The 20807-nt window shown below is 38.9% G+C and overlaps 1 protein-coding gene across 9 annotated transcripts in view; it reads left to right on the top strand.

Moving 5' to 3' along the window:
• The window catches only part of UNC5D (unc-5 netrin receptor D), a 559433-nt gene that overhangs the window by 528473 nt on the left and 10153 nt on the right, over nt 1-20807 (top strand). For all 9 annotated transcript variants that reach the window (XM_032288254.1, XM_032288260.1, XM_032288261.1 and 6 more), the window contains 2 exons: nt 2596-2760; nt 9687-9865. In XM_032288254.1, coding sequence (XP_032144145.1) covers nt 2596-2760; nt 9687-9865 — 344 coding nt within the window. The remainder of the gene's footprint in view (nt 1-2595; nt 2761-9686; nt 9866-20807) is intronic.

The raw sequence follows: 20807 nt of genomic DNA, 5'->3' as shown, positions 1-20807 counted from the left end.
CTGATAATAATGAAATAAATACCAGAGATGAAGTTTTTGGAGTCCTCCACAGAGAGATGGCAGTTGGGGCAAGTGTGAGCATATGGGATCTTGAAGAGTACAGAAGGCAGGGAGAGAACTGTAGGAGGCTGAGGTGGAGGAAGGACTGCCCATGGTTTATAAAGTGGAACAAGGCTCAAGAGACTTAGGAAGATACTCAGATAACAAGGAGAAATGGCAGAACTTGTAAGTGCATATGATGGTACAAGTGAAAAGTCATTTTGTAGTATTTTAGAGAAAATGACCTCCTATAGGCATTGCCAGGAGGCCCCACCAATCAGAAATGCCCTCTGCTGCAGCATCTACCACAGGAAGAAAAGAGAAGAGATCACAAGTAAAACCTTTTTGTATTAGAGGAAAGTGGGAAAGTGATATCATTAAATGGACGTGTGTTGTCAGCTGACGGTACAACCAAGTTTTCCTCCAACCAAATGTGTCCTTAGTGATCATTAGCTTGGTGCATCTTCCAGCATTTTCCCTAGACAATAGCCTCCCTCTGGAACACACTACTAGCCCCTTTAAGGGTTGCACAACTCACATCAGTTTCTAAGATAACATTTTCAAGTCAAGAAGAATTGTTTTAATCAAGAAAACAGAAGGCACTCAGGACATTTCAAACTGAGGGGAAATTTAATTAAGTGATTTATGTGATTACAAAACCACGGTGGGGAGCCAAGGTGACAGAAAGCCACTAGTGGTATTAGAAAACCAGTCAGGTCAGGAATTTCAGGAAAGTACACCAGCACTGAAGCAGTGGATTCTCCAGGGAATATCCAGGAGCCCCTGCACACCTTTCTTGGGCTGTCAATTGAAGCCTTTGGGTTTGCCTGTTACCGGGGCAGTGATGGCCTCTGCACTTCCTCTCTCTTCCAAATCTAGCATGAGTACCTCTTATGGGCAGAATGGAAATGTGAACTCCTTCCAGCAAGGGAGTCTATAAAATGCAGTTTTGAGGCTTCCAGCCCCTGCCACATGGCAAAGACAATGGCCAAGATTCAAGTTCCATACTAATAGCCACATCATGCACAGGAATGAAGTCCATGAAATGCCACATAGTTTCCCACCTATAGACTTCTCTGTATCCTTCTTGAAATTCCACTTTTCCTTTGGTTCAGGATTAAGAACAAACAAAACAACCCAGAAAATTCTTACATTTATTGCTGAGATGTATGGTAGAATATTTGCCTTTGTTATATGTCCTATTCCCTTAAAGCCAGCTCTCCTCTCTTCAAGTTCACAGCAATCTAAAGTCCGTCCATCCCTCCTCTCTGAATCTACCAGAAAGTATCCAAAATAAAAATCTGTGAGGATTTCTATAGAGAAAATTAGGAAACAAGGTAACTAAACAAGTGTCCACATAAGGGCTCAGGAATAACTAGGTAACTCATAGCTCCTCAAAGGGAACAGATCATTTTAATCATGCTCTGCAGTCTCATGACACGTACTGGCTTCATCACCAGTCATAGTTCAGGGTTCCAAACTTCCAGACTTGATACCTGTCTTGCCACTTTTTAGTTCTAGTATTGCAGAAAACTATATTTTAGCAATAGGTAAAGGAGCAAACTAATAAGGTGAGAAATAGAGGAAAAAGTGAGTGTGAGGATTATTAGAGGCATATGTTGTCATTGCCAAGGGCCAAGCCACATTTGAGTAGAAAGGAGAGAGACTTTTTAGTACATGAAAAAATTTCGGTGACTAACACCTACTTCACATTATTAGACACAGTCTGGTAGCAAGCACTGGCTAATACTAGGAAAAATGAGTAATTACAGATTTTATAAGTTCCCTTCTCATTGACTAAAAGATATTTTGCCTCTTAATTGTCTATAAGTCCCTTGAGAGTGGGAAACTGAACCTGTTATTGTTTCCTATTGTTTACCTAGTATAGTGGTCATTAGCAGGCCCCTTATACATTATAGTTGAATCGACAAATTGAGCAAATGAAGAATTGACAAATTCTGGGGTGACCCTGTATATGTGTTTATCTTTCTCCCCACCCTCTGTCACTCTCTCTCTCTCTCCCTGGCTGTATGTATGTGTGTGTGACTTTGTACTAGGTATTAATTTTTATGTTGGATACATTAGCAATATTGTGTTCTCACAATTCTGCATGAGTTTGTGGTATGGGGTTAAGTTTTGGCCAATCAGTTCCTTAGCATAATTTTTATGTAAATGAAAAGATAACTTCCTACCCCAGACTAAAGTAGAAGCATGGCCTGTAGGAATCTTCCAAAGGAAAATATTTTCTAAGTGGGGAAAGAAAAATGATAATTTTTTATGGCATTCTAATTGTGTGTCACCAAGTGAAATCTGAGCTCATGCAGTGCGTTTTTGGAATTCAAATGTTATCATTTAAAATTGATATTAATTACTTTTGTGCTGCTTGGCATTTGCTGAAATGTTATTTCTACAACAATTCCACTAAAGTTGCCTAGGCAATTATCTCCGCTGTGATCGTCGTCATCATCATCATCATTGCTTTAAATCTCCCCTGTTCTAGTTCATCTCAGCTGGGCTCTGCACACCATACCTCCCTTCTCTCCCTCTCCCCTGCAGGAAGTTCCTTTCTCCCGTGTGTGGTGCAGTAACCGGCAGCCCCTGCACTGTGCCTTCTCCCTGGAGCGATACACGCCCACCACCACACAGCTGTCCTGCAAAATCTGCATTCGGCAGCTCAAAGGCCATGAACAGATCCTCCAAGTGCAGACATCAATCCTAGAGGTGAGTCCTTGATCTACAGGTCATTTGACCCTCTTTCTGAAGGATAATAAGAATAATAAAGCTATCCCTACCAGCCGTGCTATTCAGTTTCTGAAAGAGCTTCAAAATGCACAAACTCTTAATCTTCATTACTGATAAGGGAAAGTAAACCTTGTTTCAGGCCAAGGACTGAACTAAAGAAGGTAACTTTGAGAAAGGAACTGGTACCAGGCTTTTGATACACAAAATAGCAAAAAGTCTCAGTCCACAGCAGGCTTGTATTATCAGCTGAGATTCATTATAGAATGAAGCCAGATGGTGCAGTTGAGACACATGCCACAAAGAGGCACAAAGCTACCCTCAGACTGTTTTTCTACTGGTTCTGACTAGTTTTCCAGAAGTCAGTTGCCCTATATGTGTTATTTTATCTCCAGCGACTGGACTCCCTGTCTTACTGTTTCTCATGACCCCCAGGCTTAGAATTCTATACATCTGCATTTCCATTACTCCATTCCAATACAATAATATAAGAAGGACCTCATTCTACAAGGTAAGGAAATGCAAGTGCAAAGAAAAATAGGACTTCATCCAGGTCAGATCAATATTGGAAGGTAGAGTTAAAGTAGCAGTCAAGGGAGGATTCACTTGAGCACTTTCGAAAAAAGACATCTGATTTCCGCCGTGGCTCTAATTTGTGCTAAACCACCAAGTGACTTCATGGGTTTGAACATAAGCTTATAAAGTAGACAATAGCCATCCTTCCTGAATGGGATAGAGGGAGAGATTAGCAGAGGGATTGTGATGCCTTTGTTTAACAGTTTCCAGGTCATTACAGGCTAGTGCAGGAAAACATACATATTTTGCTCACTTATAGGATAAATATATACATATACATACATATATGCATTTATTAATATAAAAATATATATTTATAAATTTAGGCTTGGCAGAAGATTGAACACATTTATATACATGTAATTCAATTTCAGGGTTTTTTCTTGGAAAATTTATAGCTGTAGAACATTATTCCTTCTCTCTATTCTCATTTGAATTCATTGTTTATGCAAAATGACTATTGCTAATTCCCCAAATAGTTTTTCTGAAGAGTAGATGGCTTTCCAAAGGATTGTGCCTTAAAATTGATAGCTGTCTTAATTGACATGTTTATGCGCTATTTGCATTCATTATTGCCAGTTAGCATTATGTGCTCAAGTACTTTTGATGGCAAAGGTAGATCTGGAAACCTAGGGTAGGATATTTTTAGGGGCTCTTTCTTGAACAGTGATGGTATATTTCACACGATACATTTCAAAGTAAAATAAAAATGGGAGGAAGATGTTAAAAATAAAAAGAAAATCTGAGAAGAGCTGGTATTCACAAGGTAGGTAGGAAAAGGCATCACATAAAAGACTTCTCTCATCCAAATTGCTCTAGATATCTGTTAACAGGCCAAGAAAAGAGTTCAGGTTTAAAGGTTTTTGTTTGTGAACATGTGTAGATATTAGTGATCCACGTGTGCCATTACAGGATGTGGTATTTTTTGCTCCCTGTTTAATAAATTCTTAAAGTGCTTGAAAGGAAAATTAGCTAATAAATACAACCTTACTGTTTATTATCCAATTTCTTTTCTAATGCTTTACCAGTTTACAGTCACTTAGAAATGCCTTGCAGAAGATAACATCTCTTGGTAATGAGGCATGTATCAGAATAATATTTCAATATTTATTGTTAGGCTATAGTCATCCAATTTGAGGGCTGCTACATTTTGGAGGCTTTATTAACCCTTTGATCCTTTTAAGGATCACTTTATTAATTGCTTCAAGCATTGCTGCAGAATTTGGCCCAGGTTGTCGTCTTCACTTTGTGATAAACTGTATTTCCTAGACAAGTCTAATTTGCTCTCATTTTTTATGTCAAAAGGTGACTAATAACTTCAGTAAGCCACTGTATTTCAGCTATCATTTCATTTGCTTTCATATTTGTCATACAACCATCAAAACTCTGTGGGTTAAGTATGAGTACTATCACAATTTTACATGCTATAAAAGTCTCAAAGGCATCAACTTTCTTGTCCAAGATCAAAGATCATGGAACTCTTAAGGAAGTGGAGCCACAGTACCCAACTCAGAGACTTGACTTCAGGATCAAAGCCTGACTACCCCGCTATACTACTCCTTGATCCCAATCAAGGCCGTCTACTGGATTAACTTTAACTGTGGTCCTTGTTCATAATATGACTTCTCTTTGGGGGCTCACGTACTAGTGACAAACATCATAGCACCAAGTGATGGTTTCAAGTACCTGAAAATATATGAAAATTGAGAAGTTCTTTCTTCAAAAGAAGAAAGGATGGGATGTAACCATCTGTGTGATGGACTAGAACTGTTCATTCTATAATAGAGATTCTACGCATAGCTCTGCCGACAAATGGATATCTTCGTTGAATGATTGCTCAAACCCACTTAATCCTGGGATTGCCTGACTCACAGGAAAGACATGCATCTGATGATACATCTGATGAATAAAAACTGTCCTCTTGGCTGGGCACAGTGGCTCGTGCCTGTAATCCCAGCACTTTGGGAGGCTGAGGCGGGCAAATCATGAGGTCAGGAGATTGGGACCATCGTAGCTAACATGGTGAAACCCAGAATCTACTAAAATACTCAAAGTAGAAAAAATTAGCTGGGCATGGTGGCAGGTGCCTGTAGTCCCAGCTACTCTGGAGGCTGAGGCAGAAGAATCACTTGAATCCGGGAGGCAGAGGTTGCAGTGAGCCAAGATCATGCCACTGCACTCCAGCCTGTGTGACAGAGCGAGACTCTATCTTAAAAAAAAAAAAAAAAAAAAAAAAGAAAAGAAAAAGAAAAAAGAAAGAAAGAAACCTGTCTTCTTTTCCCTAAAAATGACTTAATTTTTTGGTAAATGGTTTCAGCAAAAGTGAAGATGCAGAAAGTGCTGAGAAATTGGGATGACCTAGGGAGGTACAGGATGCATTCTAGAATTCTAGACACAGGTCTCTGTCAGTGAGTTAGGAATAATAGATCGACTTTTAAAGTGTATCATACTTCATGTCCCCTAGGCAGAAAAAGACTACATTTAGGTGGTTTAATATGTTAGTAAGATAAATTCATCAAATTAACATTTATAATATATATGAGATTTAAGATATATAAAATACTTTATATCTGAAATATTGATTTTATATATTAATAGCAGTAAGATACCTATCTTAAATACTGCTTCAAATATTTAAGTCAATGCAGTAATCATCCTCATTGAAGGCATTTGATCCTTCATGTTCAGCCTCATCCCTGACATATCTCCTCATCCCTCTTATCTAAGTGATTTTTCAAATAAACCCAGTCCTTCATATCACCTTCACACTTAAAAGTTATTTTTGTGACCAAGATAATATATCTTTTTTTTTTTCTTTAGAGTGGTCATTATTGTATCAGTCGTTAGAAGCAAGTTTTTCCTCTTAAATTTAACCCTATGGAATTACCTAGTGATTATTGCCAATCAATACTCCAATAAAGCAACAGTATCAACAGTCTAAAATTATAGACCAGAGTAAAACAGTTTTGCAAATATTGAAGAGAAGGGAAGAATTCCCAAGTAATTTATTTCATCATTTCTTATTAATGTAACATTATTAAAGAATCTTTTTTTTTTTTTCAGTATAAACAACTTAAAGGAAGCTTGCATGTTACAATTTTCCCTTCAAGCATTTCTCTCATCTTTTTTCCAAAAGTGTTGGAAGTTGGGGGATAATTTGTCTGTTACAATAGACAGAATAGTTGGAATTTCTCATTGATTTACAAGTCCCTTAGCTTACCAGGTAGCAGCTGCTTATCTCAGATGTGCAGAGCATGAAAATCTACTGTTCCTCTGCATATTTAATTTAAACAATCAGAAAACGTGATGTATCTACAGGATTCTTATTACTTGGCCCAGAGGTCCTTTAGAATGCATCATAAATGTTACATAAAGTATCATCCTTATGCATGTAAAATATTTAAATTTGAAAACTTTAAGAGGGAGATGGGGACCCACTTATTAACATGTCGTAAATTGAAAAATTACTTATTTTTAGACTCAGTCTAATACTTTATTCACCTTCAAATAAGACCACCTTGTTCAGCTTTTTCTGAAGATATCTTGTGTCAAGGTGGTTTTTCTTCTGCCCATAGTGAAGAGAGAGCTCGGTCAACAATTTATGGGTACCATGAGGGCTTTCAGAGGCCAATGCTGTCTCTTGGGATCCTTCAGCAAGGAAACTTCATTGTTTTCAGTTTCATTGATAAGCCATATCTTTGGCATTAAGACCCTTTGGTGTCATTTTACAATGACAGCTACCATGTTAACTTGCATAGAATAGAAAAATTTCCTTCTAGTTTCTATCATAGTCTTAAGTCAGAAAATATGCAAGGATACTATTCCTATTTGATTTGCATTTTTAGAGGCTAGAGGAAATTTTACAAACTATGATAAAAATGATGTCTCTTCTAACTATTTTAAGCAGTAAGAAGCTAAATAGGTTCATTGTATAACCATTCTCTATATCGGAACAGAATTGTCCACTCTACTGAAATAACCACCTATCCACCTAATTTCTATTCATTCAATGCCTACTTATCTTTCAGGCCAACTCAAATGCCTTCCCTGTGAAGTATTTCCTACTATACTCAGAAAATGTTTTCCTTAACCACCCAGCACTGTAGATTTCTTGGCACTTGTCTTGAAACAGGGTGGTATGTTGAAATAAGCACTAATACAGCTGTTAGGATATCAGAATTCTAGTTTCACCTATGTGAAACTACTTGGGTGAATTTTTCCAGGTTTCATAACCTCTGTGGAATCTATACAAATGCAAAATAACTAATTAGGAAATCAGGGCTGAGATACATAAGGTAGTATCCAAGGTCACTGAACCAGGAAGTGTTGAGTTTTACTCCGAAGTGCGGTCTTTCTGGTTCTAAAAATGATGTTTTTTTTGTGTTATACTATGACAACCTCAAGTACTAGAATAGTTTTGACGAGCATCGTTTCATAATATTCCAGGAACATAACTAAAGCCAGTAAGTAGAATCTGTTTAATAAGATAACATGTACCCTGAGGTTCTAAGAAGAGCGTGTGATATGCAGTGCTTCTCACATGTGAGTGACCATGAAACTGCTTTTCTTGGAATCTCTTCTGAGATACCCTTTTGGAACTTGTGGATTAAGGCATTTTGTTTCCAAAACAGAGCTCTTAAAATGCAACTGTGTTAAATAGTTACAGAAAGAGAAAAATCATTATTAATCATTAATGAAATTTCTGTATCAACCAGTTTTCTCAATTAACAGATTTAAGAAGCTCTATTTTCAATCTACCAAGTCTGATAGTTTATACTTATGTGAGCCTGGCTGCTGGCTGAAAAAGGCCACCATGGCTGTGGTGCCCACATTAGGAATTTATTTAAGAACTGGAAGAAGCATTAGGGCAGGATTTCAGGGAGGGAAGGAAGGGCGTGTATTGACTTGGAGGGCACAACAGGAAAGTTTTTAAGGCAAGGGACAGCTTCTTGGAGTTTAAACAGTCCTAACTAGTCCCTTAACCCAATCCCAGATCTGATGCTTTACCCCTCGAATTAGTTTTCTTTTGCCATGTAACAAACTACTACTACTTTAGAAGCGTAAAACACCACTTATTTATTATCTCACAAGACTGAAACCAAAGTGTTGGCCAGGGCATGTCCTCGCCTGGAGCTCAGAGTCCTTTTCTAAGTTTATTCAGGTTGTGGGCACCACTTTTTTCCTTATAGCTGTAGGACTAAGGTCCCCATTTTCTTGCTGGCTGTTGGCCAGAGGTCACTCTCCACTCCCAGAAGCCACCCACAGTTCCTAGACACATGGCCCCCTCTATCGGAAGTTCACAAAGTGGCTGTTTGTTTTACTCTAGGCCAGGAGAAAAGGTGCCTCCAGACACCAAGCGCTATCTCATTTGAGGGCCACCTGATTAGGTCAGGCCCACCCAGAAAAATCTCTCAATTGATTCAGAGTCAACTGATTAGGAGCATTAATTACATCAGCAAAGTCCTTTTGTCTTATGATCATGGAAGTGATTCAATCAGATACTTTTCAGTCCTTAAAATTCTGTTAGTCCACTTAAACTTATTAGCAACCACTATAGCCTGGCACATTTCTGTGGGATTTCATGTTGGTGATAAGGATTAGTACTGAAATGACAAATTCTTACTGGACAGCTTTAAACCAGAAGCAGGTAGGCAGGCAGCAGGCAGGAGCCTTCCTTACTGTACCACCATACGAGCTGGCTATACGTTACTCTGACTCAAGGCTGGCTCTGTTATGCCAAAGCAATTTAATTCTGAAATAATTCTAATTTTGAAATAAAGATATTTATTATAAAAATCACACAACTTTAGGACTAGAGGATAAAAAACATAATTAAAGGTAACCAACATACAATCATACCTTTGTAGCTTTCATACAAGGCATTTCCTAGTCAGCTCCTTTAATCAGCCTGTTCATCATTGGTCAGTTATGACTATCAGAGGACCATTCCTTACTCTGAACTGAAACCTGTCATTTGATATCTAGAAGCTGAATCTAGATCTATCCCTGAGAGCAGAAAGAGGAAAAAAAAAAAAAAAAGAGTCCAATTCTCCTCTTACCTGACAGCTCTTTTAATGGTAGAAGCTGGTTATTGTGACTCCCCTGAGTGGAGGAGGCTGTTGTAAATTTCCAGTACACAATTTATTAGGCTACTAGAGAAGTTCTTTACTATCTTAGAAGAAGGGGGAACTTATCAATGTATTTTATAGAGTCCGTCACAACAGGCAAGCATTTTGTGCATGTATATTAACTCAGACTTTCTTAAAAAATAAAAGGTTAATCAGGACTGCTTTCAGGTGGATCTGATCATGTGTTCCTTATTTTGTTTGTAGAGTGAACGAGAAGCCATCACTTTCTTTGCACAAGAGGACAGCACTTTTCCTGCACAGACTGGCCCCAAAGCCTTCAAAATTCCCTACTCCATCAGACAGCGGATTTGTGCTACATTTGACACCCCCAATGCCAAAGGCAAGGACTGGCAGATGTTAGCACAAAAAAACAGCATCAACAGGTAATTGCGGGCAACCTCTGGAGGGTGATGTTACTAAGAGAATTTGGAAACATAAAGTGGGCTAAGTATAACCATGTAGTTTCTGAGACCTAATATTTTTATGCGTTCCTCTGGCCATATTTCATGTGTGTTCCCACTAAGTAAGTGAGAAAAGATCAAGAATTTGACAGTCGGCCAAGCATAGTGAGTCATGCCTGAAATCCCAGCACTTTGGGAGGCTGAGGGAGGCAGATGGCTTGAGGCTAGCAGTTTGAGACCAGCCTGGGCAACATGGCGAGACCCCATCTTAAAAAAAAAACAAACATAATTAGCTGGGAGTGGTGGTGTGCATCTACAGCCCCAGCTACCTGGGAGGCTGAGGAGAGAGGATCACTTGAGCCAAGATTGCATCACTGCACTCCAGCCTGGGCAATAGAGTGAGACCCTGCCTCAAAACAAAACAAACAAAAAACACCTTGTGTGACATTTCCTGTTACCCCATTCTGCCTTTGGCAACATTATAGAAAAGCCCTACTTTGGTTTTTGTACCATGTCTAGTTTTGCAAATTGAGTCATCCAAATGGGGACTTAGATTATTTTATCTTGGAGATTGTGAGTGAACAGAACACTTTCTCAAGCTGGTGATGCAGAAACAAGCAAATTTTTCACATCTCCTCTCTACTGTCAGGTAACCTTAAACATGCTTTAACCCTTGTGAGGACATGCTCAACCTACAAAGTCAGTTGCCTGAATAGAAAAAAAAGGAAGTTTGAAGGTAACTTTTGAGTCGGAAGCCAGAAGATGTGAAATAAGCTGAAGCTTGCCTAGGCACTGTGTATGGGCATGCTGCTCAAACTGACACTGTTCATTACTGCAATAACATTTGTAGTTGAATTGAGAGAATAGAGAGACCCATAATGGGCTTTATTACTTTAGATGAGACAGGCAGGGGTGATGCTCTCCAGGGCAACACTGATGGGCAGGTGGGTTTGGGCTCAGCTTAAGAGATACCTAGTATTCCTGCACTGAAAAACAACATCTCCTCTCCCTCTAAACCCACTGCATGCCCCAAAATGAATAGAAAACACATTTTATTTACCTTTCCTTTGGTACTATTTTTTTCCTTTGAGGCAAAGCCTTATTTTTTTACCGTTCGACTTGCTCTGTCATTTTCATGTTTTGTTCTTTATTTTCACAGACATCCTACCTGACTCTTTCTTCTCTGAAAGGGAGGGTAGATGTCTGCCAAGAAGGAATGGAGTGCTACTGTCTGTTTCAAAAGGGATCCGGAAGCCAAGAACGAAGGGCACAACTAGAAATCAGTCACAGTCAGAGAGGAAAGTCAAGACAGAGGCATTGCCGCAAGAGAAAACTGAATTTACAGACACAGGCAAGCCCGAAAAGAATAGACACATGTTTGAAAAGGCATATATTGAAAATGAAAATGAAACAAAAATGTGTGAATGTACAGGCGAAAAAATTAGGTTGAATATGTCCCAGCAACTTTGACAAGAGATGAGATGTCTTGTATATACATAATCAATGAACACCATGACTGTGTCAAGTTCCCTTTCTGATCAACATGGATACAAAAATGAAAAATGAACCTAGAAAACATAATGTGGTTAAAAAAGAACAGTGAACAGGGACTCAGAAGATCTACATGGCAGCCATGGTTCTGCTACCAATACCAATCTGCCTAATGAGTCACTTACTATCCCTGTGTTTCTTTTTCTAAAAATGCAATTGAATCTGAACTATGTTAAGTCTAATTCATGCTGTCTATAAAAGTTTATGATTTTTTAAGTTACCATTTAAAAAAACTTGTCACAGAATACCTGTGTGCCCATAGATGCTGTCATTAATTTGCTGAATGAGCGTATGCATGTTCCTACCTTATTACATTTTATTCTTCGTTTATAGTACACATAAGAGAAATACAGGGAGCACCTCCAAAGTCATCAGTGTCTGACCTTGCACAGTAGGAAAAATGCATTTCATACTGGGAGACTAAGTTTAACAACCTTTTGTATCTGGGCACTAATAAGCAGTCTATGACTATCCTGGAGCCAACTGCCCCCTTCTGTGTCTGGGGCCATAAAACCTGAGTGCTCCTGTGCATGTTGGTTTACTTGTTTTTGTTTTTCTCTAAGATCTCATCTCCAGGAAGATTTTTTTTGACATAATTCATATAACCTATTTCATGGAAAATTTCTAACACAGTATCCAGAACATGTGGATTCTTAATAAATGCTAGTTTTTCCCCTTGACATTTCCACAATTAATAGCAAATTAGAATAGCACAAATACGTGGAACCTACTTCTGTCTTTAAATCTTATACAGACAGGCTCATAATCCTAGCACTATAGGAGCCAAGGTGGAAGTATTGCTTGAGGCCACAAGTTCAAGGCCAGCTTGCACTTAGAGAGAACCCCGTATCTACAAAGAATTAACAAATTAGCCAGGCATGGTTGTGTATGCCTCTTGTCCTGGCTATTTGGGATGCTGAGTCAGGAAGATTGCTTGAGCCAAGGAGTTTGAGACTGCAGTGAGCTATGACTGCACCACTGCACTCCAGCCTAGGTGACAGAACAAGACCCTGATTCAAAACAATAATAATACAAAATAAATAAAAATCTTATATAGCCAACATACCAATTTCACTGAGTGTCGTTCTCTACCTTTCTCTTTAATCTCCAGCTTTACTCTCAAAAAGTAGTCAAATTATGGAGCAAAAATGATCTAAACTAAGGGCTAGCAAACGTATTATTTTCTATAAAGGATCAGACAGGAAAGAGTTTAGGCCATATGAGATCTGTTGCAACTACTCAGCAACTATTCAACTCTGATGCTGTAACAGAAAAGCAGCCAGAGTGTCTGTAAACAAATAGATAGGACTGTGTGCCAATAAGCTGTATTCACAAAAACAGAAAATGACCCCTATTTGGTCCTGCAATCTGTAGTTTGCTGACCTTTGATTTAAGTGAACTCCCTTGAAAAATTCCCATAGGATGTTGTTGGCTCTATCAGGATAATACCTGGAGCGGAGGCTTCTCATCCAGCTCTGTCTTAAGGCTGATGTGGTTACAGCAGAGCTGGCCACCAAGATACTTGGAGAAGAATAGGAGAAAACTACTCACAGCCACCTTGTGCTCTGTTAGCTTATTCTATTTTGCAGAAATTGTCAAGCTTCCTTTATGTTTTGAGTACTGTCCCAAAGACGAGGGATTTTTGGGGATGTAATCCATCACAATGTTCCATTGTAAAAATCCCAAACCATTGTCTTTGCTTTCTTATGATTCCAAATAATGTAGTCTAGAACTAATAGTAAATGTGTTAAAACACAGAAATCTAAAATTGTCTCTATGCCAATATTGTTGAGTAAGAAAGCCATGCGCAGCTTGGGATTTCATCAACCCTGGGATCACAAAACGTTGATCACAGAGTACACACATAGTCATTCTATTCAGGCAGTTCACCTACCTTGATCTTGTGACAGCACTTTCGCCTGACTCTTCCCCTCCATTCAATTCCAAAAAGAGTTTAAAAGCTAGAAAGCTACCACCCTTAAATCATTAAGGAAGACTTTCAAAACAAGTGGAAGAAAACATTTGCTTTTACTTTATTGCCAGTGAAAATGTTTTCGTACCCTCCTTTTGGTAAATGCAAATATCACTGATGATAATATGCCTTTTTGCCTGTCAGGCCTCTACTTAGATCTGAACAGGAAGGAAAAGACAGGGAATGTAAAGTAAAAAGCTTAGCAGTCGATGAGAATGTGAGAAATGTCAGTAGTGTGCGCTGTATGGCTGGCAACACAGGTGGCCTTGAAACCCGCCTGGCATATGGATCACACTAAATAAGCTACACAGCCTCGCAAAGAATGTCATAGATAACAGTTGCAGTTACAGATTCTGTGAGCAAACTTTGACTATTACTCAGAGTTCATGCTTGCTGCATTTCAAAGCTGAGATTGCACATTTATTCTGAAAATTCAGCCATAGCAACTCCATTTCAATGTTCCTGGCCACCTGTGATTGGTAGATGGGTAGAACTGTGAAATAAAGAATTGATCATGCAGCGGGTAGGTGGTGGGGATCAGTGCAAAGGACTTAACAAATTAAATGTTGGAAACTAATTGCTTTATGGAGAAGTGTTCCCCCATATCTAAACTTCCATGGTGCTTTGTATTTTCTATGATACTTTTTATTTTTTAATTACAGTTAATCATACTGAGAGAAGACTATGTACTTGGGGGTTATTCAATAAATACTTCTTTAATGAATGATATTAACTTTTTCACAGGAGAGTGTTTTTCTGTTTGGAGATGGAGTCTTTCTCTGTTGCCCACACTGGAGTGCAGTGGTGTGATCTTGGCTCACTGCCACCTCCGCCTCCTGGGTTCAAGTGATTCTCCTGCCTCAGCCTCCAAAGTAGCTGGGATTTCAGGCACGAGCCACCATGCCCGGCTAATCTTTGTATTTTTGCAGAGATGGGGTTTCACCATGTGGGCCAGGCTGGTCTCAAATTCCTGGCCTCAATAATCTACCCACCTCAGCCTCCCAAATTGCTGAGATTATAGGTGTGTGCCACCACGCCTAGCCAGGAAAGTATTCCTGACTCTAAAAACCTGCCTCCTAATAGACAGAATTGATATGAACAAGCATCAGGGGATCTTGAAAGTGAGTCTTAAAACAGGCTACATGGCTGATATTGTGGAAGATTCCCATCTTTTCCCTCTGATATGAACAGTACCTGAAATTCTACTATTAGATCATTCTTCTGTGATGCCTCCTAATTTTCATATTCCAGAAACACTTGTGAAAACACAGCGAGCTTGACCAAGTTGCTATTGGAACAGGCTCATGAGATGGGAACAGATCCATGAGATATGGGCAGATGAGTAGAGGGGAGGTTTCCACAATGGAAGAAAGGATTCCAAAATGGAAAGCAGCAGATAAATGACGTCTTATTAACAGTTTTTCCCAGTGCCCTCCCAATAGTATATTTGTTTGAATATGTATAAGCACTTGCTAGGGAAAACATATTTCTTATTGGTCTGCTAGTTAAAACATTTCAAACATACTTTAGATTTAATGGGTTATGGTGTAAAAACTGTACACATGAAATTCCTCCTATCTCATGGCTGACATGCTGTGCTCGAATTTGTTTCCCATGAAATCTTTTAACATGAGAAACAGAATCTTCTCACACTGAGGTGCTGTATTTTCATTTCCTCTGTCCATCCTATTAATTGGATGCAAAGGAACAATGAGATGGCCAGAGAGCTCAGGGAAAGGGTGGAGGAAGGTCGCAAGGCAGCTTTGCAATCTATTTCTGCATAGCTGTGGGGAACTCACCTGAGGTAGAAGAGTCCTAGAGCCAGGTTTCTTTGGAATGAGGAAGAAGGGAGAGAAAGAAAGAGGGAACAAGTTGAGTATAAGATACAAACAGAGCGCCTGCTTCACAGGCAGACCACTAAGTGTGGTTACTTGGTGACCAGGGGCTGTAGGTATTTTCATTCTTGCTTTTGGGGATTTACTATGATCACACTAAACTAAGCTTCTTGGTTCTGCAGGTTAGAAAACACATTCTAGCCTTCAAATAATGGGTGTGAGGCTGCCATTTCTAAAAAATCAGTCTTCATGCCCTAAGTAGTGCTAGGAAAGCTGACAATGTCAGTAGGTCTGAATAAGGACGTTTTTATAATTTGAGAAAGTAAAATCCTAGGAATGATTTATCTAATTTATGAGAACATTTTAAGTGATTATTTCCTTATCAAGTTTTATAACCTGGTTCTAGAAACCAGATGACTCTTCTAAGAAGAATGATTGCATAGGGAGATAGTAGCAAACACAGGTCTTGTAGTCAAAATACAATCAAGCCCAAATCAGATTTTTCTGATTCTGGTCCAGTGTTGACTTATGCAGGGTCTAAAATTTAAAAAGCCCTTACAGTGAAGCCAGAGGGACCCAACACAGCAATGTGGAGGATGTTTTGGTTTCATTTTGTCAAAGTCAATGACTCATGAAACAATCTGCTAATATGAAGCTGAACACAGGCAGCCCTGGGACATGTTTAGCCATGAACAAGCTGTACATGGTTTGTAAGTGGCAGGTGCCCATCCTAAGGGCAATATGGAAAAGAAGCTTTTTATGTTCTTCCAAAAGAACTAAAGTTATGCTCCCATTGTGAGCTCTAGAGGGATGCTGACAAGGGGTGTCACATTGCTTCTAGGCAGTGTGTGTGTGTGCATGCGCGTGCACGCGTGCACGTGCACATGCTAGGCTTTGAAGGAATAAGTTCCCTCCTGTCAGCTAATGTTTTCAGAAAAGACAGTCATGCCAAAAACCCTTCATAGATTAACTAGTCCCCTTAACAAGTGCTATTTCAAATAGTACTGAAAAAAGTTAACTATGTCAATATGTCTGAGTAAGGATGTTTTCATAATTTGAGAATGTAAAATCCTAGAAATGATTGTATCTAATTTATTAATGTCTTTTTAGTGATTATTTCTTCTCAATTATTTGTGAGGTTTTATCATCTTTTCATTTTCCAAATTGAGAAACTGTCATAAGCTTATCCTGTCAGGAATGAAACTGGAGAATTGAAAACGGACTGCAGCTGACTTTGTTCTCATTTGGCAGCAGACCTCAAGGATCCAGGGCTCTCATACATTTCCAAAGAAGAAAGAATTCTTGCTATTTTTTTTTCAAGAAACAGATAATGAAATAGGTAAAAGGATAATGATGAGGGAAATTTTATTGCCAAATTAATTGGCCTGAAATGATTAATGTACCACTTTTAGAACAAGGCAGGCTGGAACTCAGCATGTTTTCAGGTGCCCATGTCCTTCCCTTTCAGGTTTTCAATGCCAGCTTCCTTTCACTGGAAGATACTGGGGACAGCAGGAATTATCTAGTGCTCACCTCTTGCTTAGTCTTTAAAAATGCTGCACTGACTCGCTTTCTCCTGCAGGCCACTTTGCTGCTTGTTGACTACCCAGTGAAGTTGAAGTTTGGGGATGAAAGCTTGATGAATGGGCCAAATGCTTATGGTGTGTTCAATTAATGCTTTTGAGGATAAATGGCTTTTGTCTTCTATTTGCATTTAAAGAAGCATATGGAGGGTTGGTTTTGGTCACATAAGAGGCTTTCAGTAAATTAGACAATTAAAATGATAGCAGAGATATTAATATTTTTCCATTACGACTATGTTTCAATTCCCTATTTGGTGCTATACAGTTTGATTATACACTGTTTTTGTAATGATGTTTTCCAATTTATTATAGGCAGCTTAACTTTGTTTTTACTTTTTGTGCTGACAAACTACTCAAAAAGAAGTTCTTTTAAAAATAAGCTTTTTAGTAGCTAAATTGAAAACAGTGGCCAGGTGTGGTGGCTCACACCTATAGTCCTGGTGCTTTGAGAGGCCAAGATGAGAGAATCACTTGATCTCAGGGAGCTCAAGGCGAGCCCTGGTAACATAGTCACACCCCAATCTCTACCGAAAATAACCTTTTAAAAATTACCCAGGCATGGTGATGCTCACCTGTGGTCCTCACTACTTGAGAGGATCCCTTGAGCCTGAGAGGTCAAAGCTGCAGTGAGCTATGATCACATCACTGCACTCCAGCCTGGGTGATAAAGTGAGACCCTACCTTGCAAAAAAAAAAAAAAAAAAAAAATAGAGTCAGATGTAAGTCGCAAAAATTTCTAGACTGTAAACAGTTAAACTTGCTGTCTTCATGTCACAGATACAAGTGCTCCCTTCTATTTGAAAGTGTTCGGCAAAAGCTCAAATTCTGAAGGAAATTATTCCGTGTACCTGGGTTGAGGAGTCTTCTCTGCTAAGGGCGTGGGGCCACAACTCAGATGTGATCCCCTAGTATATTTTAGTATGAAATTCATTCTCACACACAGTCACGAGAAGAGCTTACAAGCTTGCAAATAGGTAGATTGTCCTCCTGGTAGTATGGTTCTGAGTAACTGAAATAAAAGCTTTGTTATCTGGAATTTTGAATAAAAGAGAGGCCCTTACAGACTAAGAAAACAGCTGGACAGACTCCAGCTGGAAGTGCAAGGTGCCCTTGGTAGCTCTTCAGCGTACCTCCCCAGGGCTAAGATAGAGCCTGAGCCCTGTGCCTTTCTCTCCATCCCTGTTATCTAATCTCTTTGTTAACTGATGGGGGATTTAGATGTACTAGTCCCTAAGATATTTGCATTTGAATACTCAGGGATTTGGGAAGATCTGAAAGCTTTCAGGCTCCTAAAGAAAGGGTGGTATCTCTAGCCACTTTTCCTTTTTCCTTTTCATAAAATTAGCCCTGTGTTGCAATAATTTATAAAGACCTATAAGGCAGAATTCTATCCCGGTTCCTCAATTCTCCACCCTGCCTTTATACGTCCAAAAAAGAAAACAGAAAGCTCAATAACTATTTCCAAGAATCCTCAAATCTAAAGTTTTATTATTTTAACAGGTTATTAGTTTAAAGATGTATTTTGAAAATTAAGATTCTATATACAAATTTGGTTTTTAACTCATATACACCATTATAAGTTGGCCTATGTCTAGCAGGTGAAATTGGTAAGGTAAAGATTCAGAAATTTCTAGTACTATATTGCCCCAGCTTCTACATAAAGCATGGGCTTTCAATTGAGTCCAAGGGATGGAGATAGAGAAGTCTCTGAAAGATAAAATGAATCATGGTAATAAATCAAACCCCCTGGAACTCAGGTGTATAGAAAGCACTTACACTCAAGAAAACAAATTTAGATTTAATAAACCATTAGTACTCAATGTACTTACATGGATGAATGTATTGGGCTGTCTTTGCCCAAGCTTTAATCAGCTTGTCCCTCTATTTTACAGTTTATCTGTGCTCACTCAGAGTTCCAAAGGAAAAGATAAAGTCATTGAGTCCATAGGGCTCAGGGAAATGAATTAAAGACAAAATGATGCTAAAGTAAATTCCTAAAATTTAGAGATTAGAATGTTTAGGCCAGGCACAACAGCTCACACCTATAATCCCAGCACTTTGGGAGGTGAAAGCAGGCTGATTATTGGAGGCCAGGAGTTTGAGACCAGCCTGTGCAACATGGTGAAACCCTATGTCTACTAAAAATACAAAAATTAGCTGGGCATGGTAGCACATGCCTGTAATAGCTACTTGGGAGGCTGAGGCATAAGAATTGCTGGAACCTGGGAGGTGGAGGTTGCAGTGAGCTGAGAACAGGCACTCCAGCCTGGGAGACAGAGCAAGACTCTGTCTCAAAAATAAAATAATTAACAAATAAAAAAAAAAATAGAGAGTAGATCGTTTATGTCTACTTGTTATATAAGATCTTAATGATACTACAAAAAAATAAATCTTAGTTTTCAGAGTTACCTCCATTGATCAGAATTTGAAAACGGTATGATTTACGTTCCCTGAAGTTCAGTGCATAAAAAAGTTAATCTGAAGCATCTAAGATGAGGCAGTAAGCATTTACATCCTTAAAAATTTGTCAAATAAGAAAATAAAATTTTCAGGCATCTATCTGAATATTCAGGATTGCTGTTTTTGCTAATATTCTGGTTCCATTTCAGAAAAAAATCAAACACGCTCAGGAAATTGCTTAAAATCAACTATTGCTGTGAATTCAGTTTTGTTTTACTGTATAAACAATGTTCCCTAAATGGTATGTGCATTTACCTGCCAGTGCCCAAATGCACCAGTGTTATGATGAAGAGAAATGAGTCACATAGATTAGGATCCAAATAACTTCACAAGGAGATGAGATGAATATAAGACATACCAGTTTTCATAAAATCATAATGCATTTGCACACATGTAAGCAGCAAAATAATTCAGCTATCTTTGAGAAATAGCCTATTGCATTGAAATTTTAGAGGGTTTTTTATATATTATTATTTTTTTAGACAGAGTCTCTCGCTCTGCCGTCCAGGTGCAATCTGGGGTCACTGCAACCTCTGTCTCCTGGGTTCAAGCAATTCTTGTGCTTTAGGCTCCCAAGTAGCTGGGACTACAGGCACCTGCCACCATGCCCAGCTAATTTTTGAATTTTTAGTACAGACAGGGGTTTCACCATGTTGTCCATGCTGGTCTTGAACTCCTGAGCTCAGGTGATCCCCCTGCCTTGGTTTCCCGAAGTGCCGGGATTATAGGCGTGAGCCACCATGCCCAGCCTGTATATTATTCTACTGTTAACAAATAAATGTAGTTTAATAGTGTGAGAAACATGCTCACCCGTCCAAACTCAAAGAATAGACTCAGAGGCAGGAAGAACAGCAAAAGTGAGACTTTTAATAGCGGGCTTGCAAGATCAGCTGCCTGGTAGGCAGGCATACTTAGGCAGCTACAACAGGTAATTTATCTCCTAGCACCCAAGTCTCTCCTCCAGTTCCTCACTGGTCAAGTACTGTGATGTAACGATCTTCCTGGCATCACCGAAAATTCATTTTTACCTCATAAGGTTATACCCTGTCACCTTCCCTGCTTAAGTTTTGACTTCCTAATAATGAAACTTTCTTCCCTTTTATTGGTGACCCCTCCTCTACATTCTGTTCACTTATTGTGACTTCTGATGCATGAGCTGTGTGGCTTGTTACATTCATAGTGCTTAGATTTATAATACCTTGAAAATGGACCATTTAAAATGTTTTCTCACAATAGGATGTGTTAACTGAAAAACTGATTCTACCATTTTTAATAAAGTCAACACATTCTTCTATGTATGCATTAAAATTAAGTGGAATTTGAGATTTGTTTATGTTGTGCTGAATGTGCTTGTGCAAATTCAAAGAATAAATCTAAAACTTGCTTTGGGAGCACATTTCACTTGCTACAATATGTTCAGAGAGCTGTGCCAAGCGAGTTATATTTCTGCCTCTTTTGATCACTTAGCTTCCTTTAGCCCTGGGTGCTTATTCCACAAATCAGGACATTTGCAGGACTTTTCA

This window comes from Sapajus apella, unplaced genomic scaffold, assembly GCF_009761245.1.
Source record: "Sapajus apella isolate SASKATOON/1434 unplaced genomic scaffold, GSC_monkey_1.0 scaffold21, whole genome shotgun sequence".
NCBI lineage: Eukaryota > Metazoa > Chordata > Mammalia > Primates > Cebidae > Sapajus > Sapajus apella.
Note: the sequence above shows the minus strand (reverse complement) of the source record. Positions and strands in the feature narration are given on the sequence as shown.